This window comes from Blastocystis hominis, assembly GCF_000151665.1.
Source record: "Blastocystis hominis, Singapore isolate B (sub-type 7) whole genome shotgun sequence assembly, scaffold_15".
In the NCBI taxonomy this organism is placed as follows: Eukaryota; class Bigyra; order Opalinata; family Blastocystidae; genus Blastocystis; species Blastocystis hominis.
In genome coordinates, this window is record NW_013171822.1 from 75,732 (window position 1) to 92,364 (window position 16,633).

The 16,633-nt window shown below is 48.2% G+C and overlaps 7 protein-coding genes; 6 read left to right on the plus strand and 1 right to left on the minus strand.

Annotated features, from left to right (window-relative positions):
- Window positions 1–1,930: 1,930 nt before the first annotated feature.
- GSBLH_T00007050001 (uncharacterized protein) lies at window positions 1,931–2,733 on the plus strand (the record flags this gene model as incomplete). Its single annotated transcript, XM_013040429.1, has 5 exons — window positions 1,931–2,188; window positions 2,222–2,287; window positions 2,317–2,473; window positions 2,516–2,598; window positions 2,662–2,733. The coding sequence occupies 5 exons, from the start codon at window positions 1,931–1,933 to the stop codon at window positions 2,731–2,733; spliced, it is 636 nt and encodes a 211-aa protein (XP_012895883.1).
- Window positions 2,734–3,106: 373 nt separating this feature from the next.
- On the plus strand, window positions 3,107–3,846 carry GSBLH_T00001941001 (uncharacterized protein; the record flags this gene model as incomplete). XM_013040430.1 has 4 exons in its annotated part: window positions 3,107–3,240; window positions 3,272–3,396; window positions 3,430–3,597; window positions 3,631–3,846. The coding sequence occupies exons 1-4, from the start codon at window positions 3,153–3,155 to the stop codon at window positions 3,844–3,846; spliced, it is 597 nt and encodes a 198-aa protein (XP_012895884.1). The 5' UTR covers window positions 3,107–3,152.
- A 572-nt stretch (window positions 3,847–4,418) lies between these two features.
- On the plus strand, window positions 4,419–5,372 carry GSBLH_T00006355001 (uncharacterized protein; the record flags this gene model as incomplete). Its single annotated transcript, XM_013040431.1, is given in 5 exon segments — window positions 4,419–4,610; window positions 4,641–4,799; window positions 4,830–4,898; window positions 4,932–5,118; window positions 5,134–5,372. 5 exon segments carry the CDS (start codon window positions 4,419–4,421, stop codon window positions 5,370–5,372), a joined length of 846 nt encoding a protein of 281 aa, XP_012895885.1.
- Window positions 5,373–6,799: 1,427 nt separating this feature from the next.
- GSBLH_T00001942001 (uncharacterized protein) lies at window positions 6,800–7,783 on the plus strand (the record flags this gene model as incomplete). XM_013040432.1 has 2 exons in its annotated part: window positions 6,800–6,954; window positions 6,985–7,783. Exons 1-2 carry the CDS (start codon window positions 6,848–6,850, stop codon window positions 7,781–7,783), a joined length of 906 nt encoding a protein of 301 aa, XP_012895886.1. The 5' UTR covers window positions 6,800–6,847.
- A 2,300-nt stretch (window positions 7,784–10,083) lies between these two features.
- GSBLH_T00001943001 (uncharacterized protein) lies at window positions 10,084–11,286 on the minus strand (the record flags this gene model as incomplete). Its single annotated transcript, XM_013040433.1, has 1 exon — window positions 10,084–11,286. One exon carries the CDS (start codon window positions 11,284–11,286, stop codon window positions 10,084–10,086), a length of 1,203 nt encoding a protein of 400 aa, XP_012895887.1.
- Window positions 11,287–11,899: 613 nt separating this feature from the next.
- On the plus strand, window positions 11,900–14,151 carry GSBLH_T00001944001 (uncharacterized protein; the record flags this gene model as incomplete). The annotated part of the gene is made up of 6 exons (XM_013040434.1): window positions 11,900–12,048; window positions 12,082–12,119; window positions 12,154–12,224; window positions 12,254–12,416; window positions 12,447–12,552; window positions 12,585–14,151. The coding sequence occupies 6 exons, from the start codon at window positions 11,900–11,902 to the stop codon at window positions 14,149–14,151; spliced, it is 2,094 nt and encodes a 697-aa protein (XP_012895888.1).
- A 747-nt stretch (window positions 14,152–14,898) lies between these two features.
- GSBLH_T00001945001 (uncharacterized protein) lies at window positions 14,899–16,118 on the plus strand (the record flags this gene model as incomplete). Its single annotated transcript, XM_013040435.1, has 4 exons — window positions 14,899–14,988; window positions 15,021–15,773; window positions 15,802–15,872; window positions 15,902–16,118. The coding sequence occupies 4 exons, from the start codon at window positions 14,899–14,901 to the stop codon at window positions 16,116–16,118; spliced, it is 1,131 nt and encodes a 376-aa protein (XP_012895889.1).
- Between the last annotated feature and the right edge of the window lie 515 nt (window positions 16,119–16,633).

The window sequence follows — 16,633 nt, forward strand, 5'->3', positions numbered from 1 at the left end:
TTTGTCGATTCGTAGACTCTTTTTGCCTATTCTAATCGTCGAAATTATTCTGTATGTAATAGCGATCGTTTTGCTTTTCATCTTTGTCCACCCTCAACTTGGCTCTTCGAGCTCCGAGTTTCGAATTGAGATCATCATCATTCTTCCAATCCTATTTTTGTTTTGTGACTGGAAGCTCTTTCAGGAGTGGTTCGACAAACGGCGCTGTCTCCGCCGCTACGACGCGATTCTCTCCCAGCTCATGTATTTTCTCGCTGCTTTCTGCAATAACCTATTCCAGCTCCATTCGCGACTCCCCCTCCTCCTGGCGTGATCTCTCCGTCGAATTCGAAGAAGGCGAGGTCCAATACGTCTATGTATACCGCGACGAGCGCTGGCTTCGCTGGCCACTGTACTCCCCATTGCGATGTTGCCATTGAGTCTCCTCGTAGTGGAATCGGACGTAATCTGTTTCCCCTCGCTCCAGTCGGTCTACGACAACTCCTTCGTGGCCTGCACCCCCATCGGCGAGCGTTCCTCCACCCACAACTCTCCGCTCATCTCCTCCTCCGACCGTTTCGTCCACGAAAACCCGTCCAGCGGGCTCTTCCTCGTGACGCAGACCCCGCTCCCCGTGTTCATCCGCAGCTCCGTGGGGATGAGCAACGTCCACTCGTCTTCGTTCTTCGGATTGAAGAGCTGGGAGACGTTTTGGAATCGATTTAGCGGCTGGCTGCACCTCCATTCGCGGCCCGCCGCTGCCGAAAGCGACGTGGACTCCAAGATTCTGAACTACTCCGCGTACCGCAAGCTCTTCGTGTCGATCTCGCGCGTGTGCACCATCGTCACGTGGATCGCCTCGCTGGGAATCTTCCTTCTCCACTTCCCCTCGTTCCGCATTCCCGATTTCCGCATGATTTTGGTCACCTTTCTGCTCTGTCCGCTCGCCCTCACCGTCCTCGAGACGCTCTACGAGGCGCTCTATCTCGCTCGCACGCGCGCCTGCTGGACCTTCCTCCGCGTACGCGGCCTGGGCGTCGACGAGGCTCATCGGTAGGCGCACGAGACCGCGTCGATCCCGGGACATCGCGAATTGATCCACGCTTTCCGCGTTTATCAGCGGAACTCGCTGGATTTGTGCCGATTTTTGGAAGGCCGTGAGGCGTAGCATCGCGTCCGCGGCGTTGCTGTCGCTCCCTCACTGCACCAACTTCAATGTGCTCACGAAGAACGTCGTTTGCCGCGATTATCCGTCGGTGGGAGCGCGGAAGGGCGGTGATAAAGGATAGGTCACGAGCTTCTTCACTGCGCAGAAGCGACGAGCCAGTAGGACGAAACCCCCGGTGGTGAATAGGCCAATCGACGATCATTCTATCGAATTTCGATGATTCCACGAAGCCGAAGAATAAGGCGACATATGAGCTGACCATGACCCCATTATACCACGCGAAGGGGCGTTTCAATTTCTATGATAATTCGTGGAAGAAGAAGCTGAACACGTTGAAACCGTCGGGATTGCTGACCCTAATTATGGGGTGCAATATTGAGGGTCTTATGTGAGAACATGTCCCTAATTGCTAGATATTCCAATCAAAGAGCCAGCTCCCGATGAGGACATTTTGGTGAAATTGAGCCAATATTTGATGCAGCTGACCAACAACTATTACCGAGAAGTAGATTTTTGGAATTCCATAAATCCAGACTTTTTTCGAAATCGCCGATTTGATCGGGTTTCTCCGCGAAGACTTGAATTCGCAGTACCTTTTCAGCCATGTGAACGTGCTCAACCAAGAAAGCGTGGGATCCCCCACCTCCGAGAATGCGTTTCAGAGCATGCAGTTCAAAATGGGGGGCGTTTCGTTCTGCAAAGCGTATCTTTTCTGCTTGAAAACGATGGAGAACTCCCTGGACGTTCTGTTCATCGGGAATATTGTTTCGATTTGTGTTCCGCATGACCAAGCAGGACTTCCTTCTGCCCTATCTGAAGTTCATCTGGACCGGCCATCACTTGAAACCCCTCACGGAGGAGTTTCGGAACTCCATTTTGGCGCTCAAAGCGAAGAACGAGCAGCAATTCATCCCCACCTTTTTGATTGGCCACAATTCCTTGCCCATTCCCGCGGATTGGGACACGGCCGCAACCGCGGAACTGCGTCCCTTGAAGAATGGCAGTCTGTACGTGACCATGAAGAACAATAATCCATCGAAGGTACCCTAATTGGAACACAATTGACCCAATTAGTTGGTGAAGGAATTGTTGAAAGAGTCCCATTTCTTGTCCTTAATGAGCGTCGATGATGTGATTAAGGTACCATTGGATGGGCGTTTCAAGGGCAGGAACAATTACCGGTCATGATCGAACAAATGTCCCAATTAGGAATCCGTTATGTGTACTACAGTCCCTATAATTATCGTCATTCGCGTAAATTAGCGGCGAAAATGGGACTGGACACGGGATGGAATACGGCCATCTCATTAAGCGACAATTGTGATGGTATGTCCCAATTGCTGTTTTTGGTTTGTTTTTATTGATTAGATGAGGGGTTGGAGTGGGAGTCCTTCGCGCAGCTGCCCCACGGCGTGGAACAAATTAAGGAACACATTCTCACGCAGGACAATGTGCCACTTTTAGTCCATATTTACACACATGCGTAGGCGTTTCATCGGGCGTTTCATCGATAGAACGATCGGGTCGATCGTGAGCTTAATGGAGGTGATGACGGAATGGGGAGAGGGCGTTATTTCTGTGTGTAATTCGTCGTTTCCTCGAATTATGGATGTGCACAAAAAAGTACCGACTTTTGTCATTCCAAAAATAGTCCCGATTATTGATATCGATGAACCAGTTCGCTCCGTTTGTGATGTGCGGAGGGGAGCTGAAGAGTACCGAGTTTAACGGTAGGATGGCGAGAAACGGGGAATCATGCATTAGAACCCGACGAAACGTGGAAACAGGGAAACATTGGAAGCAATGAACGCTTTCGGTTCTACACGTCGACGAATCAAAACAAGCGGATTTTCCACATTAACGAATTAATCAATTCCACCTTTGGTCCCTATTTGTTAAGGGCCCATAATGCATAGCATCGCTCCATATTGATAACCGTACCAATCTCTCCATTGTTCCGGTGTTCTTCAATGAATGCAAAATCCTGGACAACAACATCGATAACATGCTGTTAGTGGGCGTTTCGGCCATTTATGCGACCAATGTTTGCATGCTGTTTAGTTGGCTGGTCAATTTCCCGCCTATTTTTGGATGTACAAAATCGGGGGTATTTTTGTTATGTAGCTGGATTTTTGTATGTGTGTCTGTTTCTGGCACTTCCAATCATCTCGCTGAACTTGTTCACGGCGGAACCTGAGGTCAGCGATTCGCATCTTTTCAAACTTCTGCCCTGGAAGCCGCTCAGCCACGTTTTCTTTTTTCTCTTTTTAATGAAACGTCAGGGAGAAACGTTGAGCGTTCCCCGCGCTTTTTCGCTTCGCCACGTGATTCGTCTGATTTTGATGTGTCTGATTTTGATTGTCATTTATTGGGTCACGTGGTTCTTCCAGATCCGAAATATCCCCGAATTCCGGAATGTCCAAATTCTGACCTTTTTCTGGAATCAAGATGTAACGAGGTTGTTTGTTAGGGTTAAAATCCAGATTCTGCAGTGGCTGAACGGCGAATCGGATGGCGTTTCGTTGATAAAGAACACGACGGATTTGTTTATGACAATTATCTTTGAGATTTTTGTGTTTGTTCTTTGTGTGATGCTCCTCAACCGGAATTCCAATATTCTCCACAATTTCCACCAGCCCAACATGCGGAGCTTAGTGTTCTCTTTTGTGACCATTTTGCTTCTGACCGTTTCCTTTTGATGGGAGTTTCATTGTAGTGGGTGGTGGGAGAAGTCCGGTGCTTCCTCATGTTCCAAACGACCATGATCGTCTCTGTGAAATGGTGGCTGTGGCTGCTGGTCGGTCTCTGTGGGGTGTTTTATTTTTAGGAGATCGGGTTTGTGGGGATTTTGGTCGTGGTGGACGGGTTTTTGTTAAAGGGAGAGAACCAGGTGACCGAGGAAACCAATCAGATCTATCGGTGGAACTTCGATACGCGGTTGGGAATGTGGTCTCCGGAATAGTTTTGTTTAGAAGGATTGTTTGTTGGATACTGGAAGAAGGGGGATGTGATTGGAACTCTTTAGTTGCCTCTGCTCATGGTATGAAGCTGGTAAATCACTTAAATTTATTAATTAATTAATTAATTAATTTATAACTTTTATCAAACGTTAAATCGCAAAAATGTTAGAATACTGTTAGGTTACCCGCGGTTCTCAGTTGGAAATGCTTTCTTACGTAACATCCATCCATACGACGTAATACAATTTCTCCTATTTTTATCTCTTTGTTTATTTCCTAATCCATCGTTTCCCTCGATATTCCACAGAAAAATGGAAACTCTAAGTTCTATTTTATCAATTCCTATCCGAATTATATCTACAGTGCTCTCACTTCCCATCATCCTCTTTGGAAGCCTCTACGATCTCTTCTTTAAGAAACTTCCAGATGAGCCGCATACGATTCTTGTCACAGGTGCTAGTTCCGGAATTTGTAGAGAAGTGGCGATTCAATACGCGAAACCGGTAATTGGTGAGTGAACGGATCAATCTTAGGGCGTAACACTTTTCCTGGTTGCGAGAAACGTGGAGAGACTGAATGCGACCGCTGAAATCATCCGAGCAAAGGGTGCAACCGTTTTTGTTGCTTCGATCGATGCAACGGACGAAGAAAAGATGAGAAAGTATATTCAAGAGCAGGATGCAAAATACAAGGTGATGTTTACGATTCCTGTTTGACTCTAGCTAGACCTCGTTATTGCAGGTGTGGGTATTGTAACTCCCGCGAATGCATGCTCGATGAAGTTGTCCGATGTACTCTTATCGACCTTCCTTTATTTCTCATAGTTGTTTGATTTGATTATCAACACGAACATTAATTCCTGCAAAAATGCTGTGCTTCCTGTGATCGATTCGTTCCGAGAGCGTCGTCATGGTCAAATCTGTATTTTGTCTTCTGTGGCTGGACTGGGAATGAATTTCATCAGTCCGATGTATTCTTCCACCAAAATGGCCAACTTTGCCTTCGGAGAAGGTATTCTTTGTGTAGCCAAGGTAATGTCCAGCTCTTCGGTGCATGCTCTATCCATACGGTGTTTTCGTGAATCTCGTCTGTCCTGGTATACTTCAAATATAAAATACGAGAGTCTAGGATATACAGACACGCCTATTTTGGACACGAATACCGGGAAAAATGCTTCGTACATTTTGAAAGTGGAGGACGTGGCAGCGACGATCATCGATGGTTTAAAACACGATTACAGCGTGATTGAGTGCAATATGGTGTAGGGAATGGCGGGAAAGGTTCATAAGTTATAACTTGGCAACGTCGTTTTTGGTACGCGATATGACGAAGTTGGCGCGGGATTATCTGTACCGGATGATTATTCCGATCGCGAAGCGACGCGGCATGTTCACGAACGAATATCCCTGTCTGGAGGACATTTACAAGCGCAAAGCCGAGTGAAGAAGGAGTCCAACAAACAGGGGAATGAAAGCGAAATAAAATGTTTTTGCGGAGTTTTTGTTTCAGAGACACACGAGGCGGTTCCACGTTTGGTTCCACGTTTGGTTCCACTTGGGTTGGTTCTGTGGGTTGGGTCACCGATGCTTCTACTGGGGTTTCCACGGTTTCCACGGTTTCCACATTATGATTCAACGGGGAATTCTCGATTTCCTGCACGATTTCCCTCACATCCTCCCTCGGTTTCTCCAGTTTCTCCGATTTCTCCGATTTCCACACCGGTGCATTCCACGGATGACAACGCATCCAATCCGTAACCTGGATTCGGTTCTCCATCACGCGCCGGCGTTTCGCCATTCGGTCGGCGTGTCCTTGTCGTTCTGGGCGTTTCGTTTTATCATTCCCGCGGGGAAGAGGCGGAGCGGAGCGCGGCAAGGCGAAGGAAAAGGAAAGATGCGGTGTGGCCGCGTAATACTGTTCCAATTGGAGTAATCGACTCACTGCGCTGCGAGAAGATGGGAGTTTCTACGTTTCCACGATTGAGGAGGGAGTACGTGTGTGATGCCAAAGCAAAGAACGCGGGAAGTGGAAGCGCGGGAATTGTTAAAATAGCGGGAAAGTTCCCGCGGGGAGTTTTTGAGGGGGATGATTGGAACTTGCTGCTTCCAACAAGTAAAGAGAAAGCTGCTGATCAGAGCTTGGGTTCTAAATGAAAATAAACAATTGAACACACTTGTTTGATATGTTAATGACTAAAAGACGGAGGTTGTGCCGGGAAAGCTCGCGGAAGCATTCGTTCATGCCACGAACCACGAGGGGACTTTCCTTTCGTTTATAATCCACACCATATTTGTTGTGATAACCCTACATACATAAATCAGAACCAAACAATCATACAGACACTGGCTCCGTCATTATTTTCCTCTTGGTTGTTTCCTTTGACCATTTGCATTGTTCTTTATCTGCAATGAACTCGGGAGCAAAATCGCTACGGAATATTCACACCATTCCCAATTTATACTTTGTTAATATATTTTTTAGTTCTCTTTCTTCCTCCTTGGTCAAATTTGTTCTAAAAATAGTTTCCCATTCAACAATTTCTACATTTCGAATGACAATGGTTTCTCTACAACATCCAATAATTGCAATGATGAACGAAACATGTTTGATCAACTATAGAAAAACAATTGTTTTTTTGGAATTTTGTAGATATGGCTTTTTATATGGTAATATATAGGGAATGAATCAAGGTCTAGCTAACAGTCTCAACGAAGAAGGAGCAATCATTCTCATTCTGAACATGCAGACTGGGGCAGAAATCGGTCTAGATTACAATTCCTGGCTAGTAGGAGAGCAATTCATGGGGTTTAAGATGATCAATCCCGGTTTTCACTGTCTTTTTTACAGGTAGTTCAAATTATACCTTCTAAAACATAGTTCTGTGAGTAAAGAGAATGAATTTTCGTCCAGAACGATTATTCCTCTGTTTCTACATTCGAAAGAAGTTTGTGTGTTAGAATGGGATCCTAAGGAAGAGCAACTATTTGAAGTGGAGAAAGTGGACTACAACAAGGCACAGCAATACAAGAACGGAGCTTCTCAGTTCCAATTTGACAAGCAAACCGCCTATTATCCCTTCGAAACAATGGGAAAGTGGATGAGTATGACTTCCTACATTACACAGGATATCTTTAAAAGGCTAACAGACCCCACTGCGGAGAGATTTATACTAGATGATGAGTCGGATCACCCATACAATTACACACAAACAGTAAACATTTCGGCGTTGATTGACCCAAAACGGTTTTCAACCCAACACAGAACACCGCAGCAAATCTCTCAGTTGTATCTTGATTCCTCCGATGAACTAAGCCAATTAGCAGAAAAATGGCGTTCTTGTACCAAATCACCCTACTTTGCTATTTTGGGCGAATTTGAGTTTTCTTTTATCATGTTCCACATTGGCCAAGACTTTGAAAGTTTGCTACAATGGAAGAACATCCTCTTTTTGTTCACTCACGCTTTTTCGTGTTTGACGGAGAGCAAGGATATCTCTATTACTTCGTTCCTTGAAAATATCATGAAAGCGACCTACTTCCAGCTGAGTGAGCTGGAGGAGGATTTCTTTTCTTTGAATGATGGAACAGAGGGTAATAGAGGGAAGCGAATAAACAGCAAAAACTTTGTTATCAAGTGTCTCGAAGTATGTTTCTACCGCTTTTGTAGTCACATGTAGGCATTGAAAGAGATCATTGAAGAAGAACCGGAATCTGTGTTAGCAGAAGTAAAGTCGGAGTTTGTGCGTATCGAGAAGATGTTGAAGAAACGATTTCAAATTCAAATCGCAACGAGTTCTGATATGCCAACAGTCGTGTCTGATTCGTGAAATTTAGAGTCTGTTTGATAAAAACAATATCCCTCCTTTTCGAAAATGATCACATTGTTTTCTAAATAAGAGTATTTTGTTCCTATATTTTTCAGAATCTGTTTTCCTGACAGATTGTATATGAAACAAGGAGGTGTCATGCGAACACTCGATTCTGAAAGAAGGAAAGTAAGTCTTGTATATTCTGAAGAGGGTGGTATAAAATCGAAAAAGCGGTATGAACAAACCGAAGATTCTTCAAATGACGACTCACTGTCTGATTTTGATATTGTGTAGAGTGCATTTGCTTACTATAATTCGTAGAGATATAAGTGACGATGAAGTGTTCTCTTTTGATATAAGTCCTGTTACAAGCAATAAGGAAGAGCCTATAAACGATAAAACTACAAGAAACAAGAGTGTAAAGACCAAATCGACTGCTCCCTCGGAGAGCCAAGAGTTTGAAGAGCAAGATTTGGATTCGATCTCAAGCTCGATTTCTTCTGCAGAAGACAGCCTGGTTGTGAAGGAAAAAGAAACGAAGAAGCTTCATCGCGTTCCGAATCGCGACCGTTCTCTGAGTCTCTCTGAGAAATCGTTCTCCGAGACGCGTTTCCCCGGTTTCCCCTCCAATTGAAACTCACACGCAGCTTCCCGCGCATCTTCCACTTCTAAACGAATCTCTCCCTCCCTGTCTCCCATCCACACCCAGGAATCGTTCGATTCCCTCCACGTTTTACCCGCCAAAAAAACACAAACCGAATCCCAACCATCCAAATCACCGCCACAATCACCACTTAATTCACCGCTACAATCACCACCACAATCACCACTTAATTCACCACTTAATTCACCACGGAATTCTCCATCGAATTCACCACGGAATTCCCCATCGAATTCCCCCGAGAACGAGGTTTCCCTCTCCATCGATCGTCCCTCGCCTTCTCTTCCCGCCTCCCCCGTGCTCCTCCCTTCTCTCCCTCACTCCCAGAGCCTAATTACCGAGTACGGACAAATCTTTCTCTACGATAAAATCGTGTCCGAAGCTTCTCTCTCCGATTCTCGTTTTGTCTCTTCCTACAAATGCGAGGTCCAACTCGTCGGACACAACGCCGATCTCCCGCTCGTTCCGCTCTACTCCGACGCTTCGCCCGTCGCGGGCGGCGCCTCGCTCGAAGCGGAGAACCTTTTCATCGCGGGGAAGTTCGTGATTCCAGCGCAGAGCCGAAAGAACGGCGAGAATTGCGGCGAGAATTGCTTGATTGTGGTGGTGCTGCGGTGCGAAGCCCGCAAAGTTCGGCTTCGAATCAACGCGAACTCGTTCTGGCTTAGCGCGACGGACGTGTTTTGGGTGCCGAAACAGAATGAATACGCGCTGGCGAACGAGAGTCGGAGCGAAGCAGCGGAGTTTGTGTTTGTCAATGTGCGGAGCGATTATTGGAGTGCGTGTTAAACAAACGAGCGAACAGACAACAAATAATCGTTGACGCGTCAATGAACAACCGATCATACCCTTCAACCCACATCACTTCGAATTCACGATCTTCTCACGAATCTCCTGGCTGAGCCCTGCGCATCACCTCCATCCAGCCACACGCTCTACCTTCTCCGTACTCAATGGGGAACTTCTCGGGCGGGAACGTGCGCGATCGGATGGACACTTGATGGCAGTTCGGAATGTCTGCGCTGAATCAACCTCGGCAATCCCCACTTTCGAAGCAGCACTTCGAGAAGAACACGAAATTGTTCACGAAGCTCATCGACTCCAGCGCGGGGAGGTCTACACAGAACGCGCTCCGCCCGCGCCGCCTACTTCGGAAGGACATGCGACTGGAGTTCACGAGCACTTCCTTGACGCGCTCTTTAATTCCGAAGCAGGCCTTGCTGCCCAGCTCGATCTTCTTCAGCGATTTCAAGTCTAGACGCCATCGACGCGTGGCTCATCGCGTACCGTGCAGTCGCAGCGTTTTCACATAGAAGAACGCGTGGTTCCCGAGCTCCAGCACCTCCAACGCAGGCAAGCCTTCGCGTTACCCTCGCTGTTTCCCCGTTTCCCTACCAATCAGCTCGAACGTGTCGCAGTAGAGGAAGTTCAGCGACGACATCACTTCGCACACGTTCTTGTCCACTCGTCCGATGTGCAGCTCGCGCAGCTTCGGCACTTCTACGCCTCACGCGCTCTCTCCGCGCCCACCTTCGATCGTGCAGTTCAAGAAGTCCGAGCACGCGTTCCGCTCCAGCACCACGCTCTCCAGCGCGGGGCAGTTCGCGATCACCATCCGCTTCATCTCCTCGCGCACCCTGCCCTCGTTCAGCGACAGCGACTTCGCCTGCAGGTCCTGCCGCTCCTTCGGCGCGTGCAGCGGGGAGATCAGCCGCGCGCACAGCGTGCAGGCGTCCTCGCCGATCTCCACGCTGCGCAGCCGCTGCAGGTTGCTGAAGTTCAGCTCGCCCAGCTCCTTCAGGCTGTTCGCGCCGATCCGCACGCGCTCCAGCAGCGCGAAGCGCCGGAAGTCCAGCTCCACCACCTCGTTCAGCGCGTTGTCTCCGACGGAGAGCTCGCGCAGCAGCACGGTGCAGCGCACCGCGTCAGTTCCGCTGGGCACGTCCAGCACGCGCTCCGCGAACGCGTCGTCCACCCACACGCCCTCCTTCTCCACCTCGCCGCGCTCCGTGAACGACCGCCCGTCCCCCATGCGCACGTCCTCGCTCCACAGGCCCTCGAACGCCGGCTGGCCGTTCGGGTGGAAGCTCGTGCCGCGGCCAAAACGCCGGTTGCGGAACATGCCTCCGCGGTAGAGCAGCGTGCCCTCGGGGGAGAAGAGAGAGCCCTCGCCGCACGCCGCATCCAGCGAGATGTCGCCTTCCCAGGTGGAGCCGTTCGGGAACTTCAGAACGCCGCGCCTCGCGGCGGGCTGGGAGATGGGAACCACATCGATGTCGTCGCCGTGCATGTACACGCGCTCCTGGATCACGCGGTTCTCGTTCTTGCTGTAGGTCAGGGCGCGGCCGTTGCATTTGCCGTCCTCCCAGCGGACCGTCGTGATGTGTGTGTCATTGTCGGTGAGCGTGATGTGCATGCCCAGACCGACCCCTACGAAGTTTTCCTCCCACACAATGCGGTAGGCTTGCTGGTACACGCCGTCGATCCACACTCCCTCGCGTTGGAGCTCGTCTTGATCATACTCCCAGCCATAGCCGTTTCTCTTATCATTCCGATAATTTCCCTGGAAGGATACGCACTCGTAGTCGTATTCCACACAGGTTCCGCAGCGCATGTTATTGGACCAGTTGCCTTCAAAAACAAGGCCTTTGTCAGGCTCAAAAATTTGACAATAGCCCTCTAATACTCCATCCATCATTTCTCCTGTCATAAGCACAAAACTCTCTCCATTCTCCTGCTCCTCTACCAGCGAGAACTCTTCCAGATCTCCTTCTCCATAATTATATATCTGCAGGACTTCCTTTTCATGGGGTGGTAAAAAGTAGACATTTTTCACTATTTCTCCATTTTCGTCTTTAGATTCTTCGACATATTTAGATTGGTATCCATAGGGATAGTAATTTTCAGGAATGTGAGGGTAATCGTTTTTGCCTATACTATCACAATGCCACGCTTTTTCTACTCTTCCTCACTGCTAATTTAAAGTACTCTTCCATTGTCTTTTATTGATAAACCAAGATTGTACGTGTAGTGGTCGTTGATTTGCAAAGGGCTTCCATTACATTTTCCTAGCTTTCTAAATTCGAATGTTCGATTGCATGCTGCTTTTAAATTGTGAACACTGTGCAGAGAATAGAGTCGACTCCAGTCAATTTGAGCTGCATCTCGTTCTTCTTAACTGTTGACCATTATCTCTTACTGATATTCAACTCTTTGTTCCTTTCAAATCGATTGCGTTGCTGTTAGCATGATACTTTCGTTTGTTTCTGAGTGTCCGCGGGAGAAGCGCGCTTTTGACCACATTTTTACTTTTCATTTTTAATATGTCCGAGTCGCTAAAGCCCGAGTGGAGAGTTCTTGTTCAAGACGACGGCCATGTGATTTATCATAACGATATCACTGGAGAAGAAACGAAAGAATCTCCGTATCTCGCTCAGTTGAATAAATTTCGAAACTGCGACACTGCTATCTGGTATGGTGTCTAATGAGTGGTGTAATTTCACAGGCAACGGCGTCGTGAGGAATGTGTTGAGTTTGCCAAGGGTATTTCGTAAAAGGTTATATCTTATTTGCTTAGTTCACCCGAGACCTCGCGTAAACCTCGATTTAAACTTTGGAGATCGAATCGGAGGACGTATTACAATAGAAGTAGCTACGCAATTCCTCCTTTACTCTAGCTCTACGCAGACGTCGCTCCTCTCACAGCTTACAACTTCTACTGCCTCTGCACGGGCGAATTCCCTCCCATCGACGGCCAAGAGCTGAGGCTGAAGGGTTCCTTCTTCTACCGCTGCACTCCGAGCCTCGGCCTCATGGGCGGAGACATCTCCTCGGGCGACGGTTTTCCCTGTTCTCTCCCCTAACGTGCAGGCAAGGGCGGAATGAGCATCTACGGCGCTCCCTTCGAAGACGAAAACCTCAACAAGCTTCTCGACCGCGCCGGCCTGCTCGTGAGCCTCAACGACGGCCCCAACCTGTTCTCTCTCCCCTTCTATCTCTCACTCCTAGCAACCTGAGCCGCTTCCTCATCACCACAGCGCCCACGCCGCAGCTCATGCAATCGCATTCTCTCTTCGGCCGCGTTGTCCGCGGCCTCGCCGTGCTGCGCAACGCCCTGGCCATCCCGCGCGACGCCGACGACAAGCCCGCCGAGCTCATCGTGATCGCCAACAGCTCGGCCACCGCGGACGGCCCGATCCCCGACGATTTCACCATCCCGCAGCAGCCCTCGCTGCGGCCCAACCCCATGGTGCCGCCCGCCTGCGACTCGCTCCTCGGAAACAAGGGCGCCGTGGGATTGGCGCACAAGTTCACGCAGCAGAGACAGAACTATGCCGACTCCGTGCCCACCAATCCCAATGAACATGACAATGAAACGGTCGTTGATCATGAAAATGAAACGCCCATCAATCATGAAAATGAAACTCCCATCAATAATGAAACGCCCATTCACAATGAAACGCCCATTCACAATGAAACGCCCACGGGGGAGGCGGAGGACGCGGGGGACGAGCGCGCTCCGGGTGTGGACGCGAGCGAGGAGCCTGTGGACTACAACCTCCAGGCCATGCAGGCCGCGCAGGCCTACGGCTATTACTACCAGCCCGTGCAGCAGGTCCCCGCGGCTTACGCTCCTGCCTACGCGGCGCCCGCGGGGATGCCGCAGGAAAGCGGGGAGGCGCCGCCGGGGGAGGAGGAGGCGATGGAGGCGCCGAGCAGCTTCATCTCGAACGCGATGGACGATTTCCGGCGCGGAAGCATGCCGCGCGACACGGACGGGCGGGCACTGATGCATTATTTGGATCTGAGCACGCTGGAGCATCACACGGCGAAGAAGAAGCCGAGCAAGATCCCGAAGGGGTTCAAGACGTGGAAGGAGTACGGAGAGTTCAAGAAGAAGGAGAAGCGCGCGAGGCAGGTGCATAGTATTCTGGAGGACAAGTACCCAGTGGAGTATTTGGAGCGGCGTCGCCACCATTGCGTTGTTTGTTCAACAAAGAGGGGACGAAAGGACGGCGGCTTCCGAGGAGATGGGCGCCACGACCACGCTGAGCGGACGGGACAGCAGCGCGCGGCGGGGGCGGCCGGGCTGCACGGAGTACACGGCGCACTGCAGCTGGTAGTTCACGCTGGGGTCTTCCAGAACGGTGAATTGCAGGGGAAGCGGCCCCGGGGGGATGGAGATGCGCTTTGTCTCGTGGCGCGACGTGAACAACGGCTGCTCCTTGCATTCCACTTGCAGCAGCCCTTTCTCCACGACCGAAGACGCAGAGACAGACCCCAAAGGACCCGTGGAACCCGTGAGTTCATTAGGCTCATTGAGTTCATTGGGTTCATTGGGTTCGTTGGGTTCATTGAGATCATTAGGCTCATTAGGCTCATTGGACCCATTGGACCCATTGGATGTTTTGAAGACAGGGTAAAGACCCTTCGGAAGCAGGGTAAACGTCACCGTGGCGTTCTGACGAGCCAGGTATTCGAGGGAAATGGAGGTGTAGCGAACGACGAAGGAATCGCCCACGTATTCGTAGACCGGATTTCCGGGAATTCCGAGATCCGTAATGCGGCAAAATAGGCGAGACTCCACACCCACAGCAGGAGAAAAGGAAATGAGCGCAGTGGAATCGACTCCAGAATGGAAATAAAAGCGATTCACATCCGACTCCAAGTAAGAAACATCACTTAAAGTAGCATCAGCTTCTTCGACTATGCAAACCACTTTGGATGGATGTGTTGCGCGGTAGTGAAAAGAAATTTCGGAAGCAGAGACAAAACTAGTATTTGTTAATGAAAAATGGAAGGAAGAGAATTCTAACGAATAGATACAGATCTAAAAGCACATACCAAATGGATTTTGATGATAGGCCCCAATAAGCTTTTTGTAAAGAATCACGAAGAGATTACTTCCTCTTCCATCACACGGACTAATGAAATTTAACAACTACAAAATTATATGAATTATTCCAATCGATACTGCAACTATGAAGATTAGAACTAAGAACGAACGGTGACTTACAAAACGACTAACAGATCTACGAGATGAAGAGCTATTATTTTTGTTCATTTTCAGAAAAAGTGTGAACAAAATGTGTTCCGTACATGGCATAATTTAACCAAATAGGCCCATCTGAATACTATTCACTTTTGGTGTCGTGATTTCCAGTTCGATTAAAATCATGTTGACAACTCATTGAAAACCAGACGAATACCTCGAACCCGCACTTCCTCCTTTTCTTTCAGAAGGCTGAGAATTCAGAATTAAAACCTACATCATTGGGATATGATTTTGCAGGAGATCAGTCACCAACCACTTCGAATTGCAATGGTAACGGAATTCTTCTACCCTCGATGTGGAGGCGTGGAGATGCATGTATTTTCAATCAGCCAAGCGTTGTTGAAGCAAGGCTGTCATGTTCATTATTCATGAAACAAGCTCAAACCTAGGTTATCGTCATTACACGAGGCGACGAACACCACCAAGGGATTGAATATTTCAACAAACAGCTCAAAGTGTATTATTTGCCTCTTGAAGAAATGGCTTTGGGATCCATTTATCCTTATTGTTTTCTGTTGATTCCCTTTCTTCGTCACATCCTCATTTCTGAACAAATCCAAGTCGTCCATTACCACCAATACACCAGCGGAATGTTTCACACATCGGTCAGGGAAGTGGAGCTATTGGGGATACGCACAGTGTACACGGATCATTCCTTAATGAATACAAACCAGCTGGATGGAATAGCAATCAACAAAGTGCTCCAATGCTCCTGTTCAAATGTGAATGCGTTGATTTGCGTTTCCAAAGCGGATCGCTCCAATCTCTGCGAAAGACTCGAAGTATCTTCTATTCCCCACAACCTCTATGTTCTTCCAAATGGAGTAAATGCGAAGGATTTCCAACACGATTTTTCAAACCATCCTCTCTCGATTCGGATTCGAAATCAATTTGGAAATGGCCAGTATGTTACGATTGCTGTACTAAGTCGATTGGTGTATCGAAAAGGAGTGTTTCTGTTAAAAGAACTGATTGATCGAGTGCTCTCAAACTACGATTCTGTGAATTATGTGATTGCTGGAGGTGGAAAGCAAGAATGCATTATAAGGGAACGAGCGGATTACTGGAATGCAGTGTGTAAGCAAACGCGTGTTTTCCTATTAGGGACAATAGAGCACGATCTGGTAGCTCCCTTTTTGGTTGTGTATACGAAGAGTCACTCACGAGTAGTCGTGCGGAGATATCTTTCTATCTTGTTCTCTTACAGAGTCGTTCAATATCACTCTTTTAGAAGCGTTTGTGTGCGTTATTGCCATCAAATCAACTCTAGATCGGGTTGCAAACTTGTATCAACGAATGTGGGAGGGGTTCCTGAGCTCTTTCCTTCCAACTGTATTACTCTCAAAAGCCCGACAGTGAACTCACTCTTTGAGGGTATTCAAGAAGCACTCGTTGAAATCGATTTCAAGCATGTTGCTCATCCTCGAGTGTTGGACGAGGTAGACAAAGCGATTCTCGACTCGTTTGAATACAATCGCCCTTGTTGAATAGATACAACTGGGATAATATCGCATCCGATCTGCAGTCTATTTACAGAAAGACCATGAATAAGAAGCCGCTAACGGTGTGCGAAATGATAACATCCATGTGGAAACAAGGATTGGTATGCTCATTGAATCAATATTATGTACAGGGAAGCTTCATCCTATTAGTTAGCCAGTTACTCGTTTTTGCAACAATAAACTTCGTTTTCGGACTGTTTTCTTGCTTTGTTTGATTTACACTTTTATAAAAACACCCCCAATTTGCATTTTTACATATTGTTCTTAGAATGAACAATGCGGTTCCGCCCAATATACAACCCAATTGTACTATTGTTGCAGATTCGTTATATGTAGATCATGCCAATCCACCTTCTCTCTATCCGCAAGTACCAGTGATATCTAACCCATCCCAACACGTAACTAGTGCATAGTTGTATTTTTAAACAATAGGCTTTGCCTTCTGGAACAAACAGTCAACGCAAAGCAGCAGACAATATAGCAGACCCATATCGGGACCG